Source organism: Rhamphochromis sp. 'chilingali' (assembly GCF_963969265.1).
Source record: "Rhamphochromis sp. 'chilingali' genome assembly, chromosome: 2".
In the NCBI taxonomy this organism is placed as follows: Eukaryota; Metazoa; Chordata; class Actinopteri; order Cichliformes; family Cichlidae; genus Rhamphochromis; species Rhamphochromis sp. 'chilingali'.
The window spans coordinates 50,334,788-50,341,887 of record NC_137930.1 but is presented as its reverse complement, the minus strand read 5'-3'; the positions used below and the strand labels follow the sequence as shown (position 1 = coordinate 50,341,887).

Here is a 7,100-nt window from a genome sequence, read left to right as displayed (position 1 = left end):
AGACAACGAGGGGGAGGTGTGTGTGTGATTGATTTTAAAACTGTGTCTGCATTTTAGAAATCAGATTGTTTGGTATATGTATTATATATGCTGATTTAGCATGTTGATGTTTCTTTGTAATGTAAGTCGTTTTGTTGAGATTAAACTGTGTGCAGCTGAGGTATTTTTGGAATAACTATATAACTTTAAGATTACAGTCAAATATCTCCAGCAAGTGGTAAAACTCTGCTATTACACTATGGACTGTAATGACTCTCTTTGCTTTGTAAACCAACCTTGTGTACGAAGTTAAGAGGCCTATTGGCCCATCGTTGCACCCAGCTCATTTTTGATTGGTTACCTGAAAACTCCAACAACCAGCAAGGTTTTGTGAGCTGCTTCGCTTTCGTCTAGGTCTGTGATGGTTTGAGTCTGACAATCAACAGGTTAGTGTTTGACTTCGTGTGCTGTAGTTACATGCATGCTCGCATTAAGTAGGGTGTAATATCTTCAGATACATTATTCGTCTTCTTTGCTCTAGTTAACCAATTATCTACATCAGGTTTGATTTTCAGCGTCTTAGCCAATTAGCATTGTGTTAGCCGAGTTAAGGTTGAACCATAGTTTTTGAGTTGTATGCGTGCACAAGTGGGGTGTTTTTAAGCTGAAAATTGTCGTTATGTTTTTTTCAGACGTATAGCGACAATCCATCTTGTGCTCAACTCTACCACACATTCATTTTAAATGTGGCGGTTTGCATCAATGATGAAGTGACGACGTGGGAGGCGCAGTAACGAGCCATTTGAAGCTACATGCATATATTTTTTTACAATAACTTATTTTGAAGTGATAATACATACAGTAATATAGCAGTATTACACAACTGCGCTACAAAAAAAATAGGGTTAGGCAATTTTGAACAGTAGTAAATTGGAAAACCTCAGCTACGTATCAATTGTACAGACAGTTACCATGGCAACAGCTCTTAATCTCAAACGCTAGCTAAACGCATGATTAAAAAAAAAAATCCCGGCGACCTCAGCTAACGCTGTCTACTACAGATTCTCTGCTTTATCGTAATCTCGTCAAAAAGCAGCTTACTCACGATACCTTATCGTTAAAGGAATCCTCTGTGTAAGGTATGACTCAAAGAATCTCGTTAGCATGACAGCTAAGTTCTGCTGTCATCCAACACCGTGATGAAGTACTCGGTGTTGCGTATTGCCTTCTGATATATGCACTCGATTATTATAGAGTAAACGTGCGAAAGCCACCTAATTCTGTATATCGGTGGTTGCATTATACCTTATAATAAGCGACGCTGTAGTGCTTAGTACTGTTTCAAGGGCTTCTAATCCGCTTTGAACGTCTTATTTTAGGGATGGGAGTGTCGGCTGTGGTTGACCTCCAGATGAGTGGCAGGTAGCGACAGGTGCTAAAGTAATGTTTTAGTGCCATATACAATGAAGAAGATATTCAGCTTCACTAAAAAGAAAAAACACCCGTTAGACACAACAGACAGTGCAAGCAGGCTTTCTGTTGGCTATGAACTGAAAGACAAGGACCTAGGGAAGGTTCACAAGGCTGCCTTAGCGGGTGATTTGGCAAAGCTGAAGCAGTTGGCTAAGAAGAATGATGTCAATCAACTTGACAAGGAGAACAGGTAAGTGGGGATGAAAACCCTAATAAATATTTTTGCATTTTCTGGATTTTGGCACGCACTTAAATGTTAGCAGAAAGCTGCCAGCTGTACCCATACATGACACTGCCTTTTTTTCTTTTCCACTTATGTGTCAAGGTAGGATCTAGTTACCATCTACAATTAGTAGGTGTCAGAAGGAAGTGAGTGAATTGAAAATGAATGTAGTTTGGCCTGAGGAAACAGCCAACCAAAGTTGTAAAACACCTATAATCTTGGTAAGGTCTGTTAGAACAACAGTGCTTGCATATGTAACACTCTTTTTTTTTTTACTGTTGCAGAACCGCACTGCATATTGCCTGTGCTAGTGGTCATGTCGAGGTGGTACACTTCCTCGTTGAGAGCAAAGCCAAGCTTAACCTATGTGACAATCAAAATAGATCTGCCTTAATGAAGGTAATCTTGGATGATGCCGCTTCAAGTTGGTGACTCTTAATAAATTGTAAAAATTCATTTTTCCTCACGTCTTGTTTTGGCCCGTTAATGTTAATTCTCATCTAATAACAGGCAGTTCAGGGCCAGCATGACAACTGTGTGAGCATACTGCTGGAAAATCATGCTGACCCTAATCTGATGGACATCAATGGCAATACGGCACTACATTTAGCGGCAAACATCCCATCCGTCCCCACTGCTGTCCTGCTGCTGCAACATGGGGCTCAAATCAATTCCCAGAACAAGGTGGCTTTTTTCTTTCTGTCCCCTACTTTGCAGTTTCTCTGCTTTAGGGTGAACATCAGGATACTCTTCAGTGCGTATGGAAGGCACTGTCCAGTGGGCAAGAATTTTAACTGTGATTTTAACTGTAATCTATATTTTAGGAGGGTTTCACACCTTTGATAGTAGCAGTGCGAGAGAACCATATTGAGATGGCTCAGTTTCTCCTCAAGGAGACTGCTGATGTGAATTCTGTGGATCAAGATCAAAGGTTAAGCGATGACACCTTTGTGATTCACTTTGGATTATGTTAATGTGTGTTACTCATTATTTGGCATGGTTGAACATGTTGCTGCAATTGATTTTTACCTGCAGGTCCCCATTAATGATAGCTGCTGGAAATGGCGAAGTCTGTATGGTAAAGCTGCTCCTGCAGTTTGATGCAGATACCACACTAAAGGATACCAAAGGATGTTCAGCTGATAACTATGCAGGAATAAATGGGCATCACTCGTAAGCACACTTTTTCAAAAGAATATGTCTTTGTGCTTGTATATGGGTATTTCTTCTGTAATTTATACATTTATGTCGGATTTTAATACAGAAATGAAATAAACTAAATAGCCAAAGCCCACAAATGGGTTGTAATAATTTATTTGTGATGTTATTTTATTTTAATAATTTATTAATGTTTCTCCTTAACTCTTAGTTTGCTAAAGTTTCTCAGCAGTCATGACGTTATGACATTTTGGGTCTCTCCTCTCTTTTTGTCAGTTGTTCCCACCTGATCATAGAGCATGATACCCAGCGTTCGGACAGGGCCTCCCTATCACATCAAGATCTGAGCAAGAAGAAGAAAAAAATGCTGAGTGCTCCTTCCCAAGATCTTGAAGCAGGCTTCTCTTTGGGAGGACCAGCCACTGACAGAGATGGTATGCAATTTATTTTATCACATCAAAGCCACTGAAAATCATTATTATCATGTCTATTAATAATTGACTTTGGTCATTTTACTTATTCCTCATGCATTACCTCTTGACTGGCTCTAGAGCATGGAGCAGATGAAGCAGGGAAAGGTATTGCTTTCCTTAGCTAGACTTCGTTAGCAAAATCTGTCTGTTTTTTGTCCCCTTTTTAAAACCATTAACAGCTATGGGGATGATTATTAAATACAGTGGGGCAAAAAAGTATTTAGTCAGCCACCGATTGTGCAAGTTCCCCCACTTAAAATGATGACAGAGGTCAGTAATTTGCACCAGAGGTACACTTCAACTGTGAGAGACAGAATGTGAAAAAAAAAAAAATCCATGAATCCACATGGTAGGATTTGTAAAGACTTTATTCGTAAATCAGGGTGGAAAATAAGTATTTGGTCAATAACAAAAATACAACTCAATACTTTGAAACATAACCTTTGTTGGCAATAACAGAGCTCAAACGTTTACTATAGGTCTTTACCAGGTTTGCACACACAGTAGCTGGTATTTTGGCCCATTCCTCCATGCAGATCTTCTCGAGAGCAGTGATGTTTTGGGGCTGTCGCCGAGCAACACGGACTTTCAACTCCCGCCACAGATTTTCTATGGGGTTGAGGTCTGGAGACTGGCTAGGCCACTCCAGGACTTTCAAATGCTTCTTACGGAGCCACTCCTTTGTTGCCCGGGCGGTGTGTTTTGGATTATTGTCATGTTGGAAGACCCAGGCTCGTTTCATCTTCAAAGTTCTCACTGATGGAAGGAGGTTTTGGCTCAAAATCTCACGATACATGGCCCCATTCATTCTGTCCTTAACACGGATCAGTCGTCCTGTCCCCTTGGCAGAAAAACAGCCCCATAGCATGATGTTTCCACCCCCATGCTTCACAGTAGGTATGGTGTTCTTGGGATGCAACTCAGTATTCTTCTTCCTCCAAACACGACGAGTTGAGTTCATACCAAAAAGTTCTACTTTGGTTTCATCTGACCACATGACATTCTCCCAATCCTCTGCTGTATCATCCATGTGCTCTCTGGCAAACTTCAGACGGGCCTGGACATACACTGGCTTCAGCAGCGGAACACGTCTGGCACTGCGGAATTTGATTCCCTGCCGTTGTAGTGTGTTACTGATGGTGACCTTTGTTACTTTGGTCCCAGCTCTCTGCAGGTCATTCACCAGGTCCCCCCGTGTGGTTCTGGGATCTTTGCTCACCGTTCCCATGATCATTTTGACCCCACGGGATGAGATCTTGCGTGGAACCCCAGATCGAGGGAGATTATCAGTGGTCTTGTATGTCTTCCATTTTCTGTTGATTGCTCCCACAGTTGATTTTTTTCACACCAAGCTGCTTGCCTATTGTAGATTCACTCTTCCCAGTCTGGTGCAGGTCTACAATACTTTTCCTGGTGTCCTTCAAAAGCTCTTTGGTCTTGGCCATGGCGGAGTTTGGAGTCTGACTGTTTGAGGCTGTGGACAGGTGTCTTTTATACAGATGATGAGTTCAAACAGGTGCCATTCATACAGGTAACGAGTGGGGGACAGAAAAGCTTCTTACAGAAGACGTTACAGGTCTGTGAGAGCCAGAGATTTTCCTTGTTTGAGGTGACCAAATACTTATTTTCCACCCTGGTTTACGAATAAATTCTTTTTCAAATCCTACCATGTGAATTCATGGATTTTTTTTTTTTTCACATTCTGTCTCTCACAGTTGAAGTGTACCTCTGGTGCAAATTACTGACCTCTATCATCATTTTAAGTGGGGGAACTTGCACAATCGGTGGCTGACTAAATACTTTTTTTGCCCCACTGTATAGGGAAATTTGTTTTGGAAGTGCAATTTTTCCTGCTGCCTCTTAGGCTCAATTAAAAAATAAAATAGCAATACAGTGACAGCAAATATTTTAATAAATACAGTGACACTAACACTAACTAGGTTAGCCCATAAATTTCACTTTCTCACATCGCAGTTTCATGACTTTTCATGTTAGCTAGTATCAATGAAGAACAAAAACTCACTGGGGCAAATTAGAGGGATAACTGAATGATAATACATCTGCTGACACTGTTATGTGGTGAATAAATATATATAATTTGTGTGTGTGTGTGTGTGTGTGTGTGTGTGTGTGTGTGTGTGTGCCAACATTTAAATCTTCTAAAGATTTCACCATTCAAAAGTTGTCCTATTGAAATATTACATTAATGATTTGTTTTAGATCAGGCTGAGCTGAAAATATGTTTTCCTGCTTTCTTGCAGATTTTGAAGATAATTCTCAGTCAGAGTCACTAAGTCGGTGAGCTAATTTCTTAATGCTGTCTACAGTTTATACTTACAGCCGACTTCCTTGCTATGACCATTTTCTTCCTCCTTCTCTTCTTTAGTGTTTCAAAAAGGGCTGCAGATGATTGGCCATCATCAGATGATGATGATGAATCTGTTTTAATTGAAAAGGTTGGAACTACTCATTCTTCTTTTATATTGTATTGTTGTAATTTTGCCCTGACTTTCATTTAATTTTCTGACTTGCAGAAACCTCTGAAAGTTGACCTCAGCAAAATGATTGCATCTAAAAAGGGAGAAGGTACCAAGAATCTTTCAGCCTTTTTTAATCCATAGTTTGTAGTTTTAGGTAGTAATCTTCTATCCCTCTTTGTCCAGTAGTTTCGGCACGAGCTGACACATCGTTGAGTGGCTCAGACTCTGAGCCAGAAAGTGAAAATAGAGTTCAGAGAATCCCATCCCTCCCAAAGGCTTTGTCATCCAGCAAAAGTCTTCAGCATCCAGTAGATCCCACTCCCATTACCTTCCTTACCAGTGCATCCCACATGACTTCCACTCCGCTTCCACACTACAGAAAGGTGAAAAATTTCTGTTGAACCTTTGTTACATGCTTGTGTCTGACAGATTTTTGTCTTTTTCCCTAAAATCTTAAAACAAGCTGGCTGTGCAGCTGAACAGGGGAAAAGAAAACACTCTGAACAACCTCTGGGTACTAAATCAAGACCATTGTCTCAAGAAAGAAGTTCAGATGCAGATGACTCTGAAGAGGAGGATGGCGAAGAAGAGGAAGAGGAAGACGATGAAGAGGATGAAGAAGAGGAGTCTAATGAAGAGGAAGAAGATGATGAAGAAAGTGATGAAGGGGAAGAGGAGGACGAGGACGAGGAAGAAGAAGAAATAGAAGAAGAAGAAGGCGGCTCTGAAGAGGAGGATCAGGAGGATGATTGCAACTGCGTGGCTAGCACTACAGAATTTAAAGCCCCTCAGATCACACATGATGCTGGCATCACTGCAAAGAGTGAAACATTTCTTGGAGTTGTACGTGAAAGTGCAGATACCTCAGAGAAAAATACCAAAACAAAGACTTTAAGCACCAACTTCATGCACCCCGCTGGGACATCGAGCTTTGTTACTCCAGCCACATTACATATAGTGGAGGATTGCGTTGTGTCAGCCATAAGAGTAGAATCTAAGTTTTCAGATGAAGATGACAGCCTGGGAAAGAAATATTTGAGTTCATCGGATCAAAACGTAATTTCAGGCCAGGATTCAACACGACATTGTCCAGAAACTCATTCACCAGGCGAGGATATGAAGGAATGTGAGAGAGACACAGGAAAGGATGATGAAGACTCATGGGGCAATAAACAGAATCGTGGTGATATGGACTGGAATGACAGTGATAATGAAGAGGACAAACATTTTCTTGCTAATCAAACAAATCTATTACCTGAAGTTGGCATAAAAAACACAGACAGTACTTCTGATGGTAAAGATGATTGTGGATCG

The 7,100-nt window shown here is 40.8% G+C and overlaps 1 protein-coding gene across 9 annotated transcripts in view; it reads left to right on the top strand.

Annotated features, from left to right (window-relative positions):
* The first annotated feature begins 340 nt into the window (after window positions 1–340).
* ankrd26 (ankyrin repeat domain containing 26) overlaps window positions 341–7,100 on the top strand; it is a 29,628-nt gene continuing 22,868 nt past the window's right edge. For 5 of the 9 annotated variants that reach the window (XM_080875047.1, XM_080875050.1, XM_080875045.1 and 2 more), the window contains exons 1-12: window positions 341–425; window positions 672–1,642; window positions 1,960–2,074; window positions 2,186–2,359; window positions 2,500–2,606; window positions 2,711–2,848; window positions 3,110–3,267; window positions 3,385–3,411; window positions 5,568–5,604; window positions 5,693–5,762; window positions 5,841–5,892; window positions 5,970–6,169. In XM_080875047.1, coding sequence (XP_080731173.1) covers window positions 1,443–1,642; window positions 1,960–2,074; window positions 2,186–2,359; window positions 2,500–2,606; window positions 2,711–2,848; window positions 3,110–3,267; window positions 3,385–3,411; window positions 5,568–5,604; window positions 5,693–5,762; window positions 5,841–5,892; window positions 5,970–6,169 — 1,278 coding nt within the window. In that variant the 5' untranslated portion in view covers window positions 341–425; window positions 672–1,442. The remainder of the gene's footprint in view (window positions 426–671; window positions 1,643–1,959; window positions 2,075–2,185; window positions 2,360–2,499; window positions 2,607–2,710; window positions 2,849–3,109; window positions 3,268–3,384; window positions 3,412–5,567; window positions 5,605–5,692; window positions 5,763–5,840; window positions 5,893–5,969; window positions 6,170–7,100) is intronic. The other 4 variants (XM_080875043.1, XM_080875046.1, XM_080875044.1 and 1 more) reach the window with 4 other exon arrangements.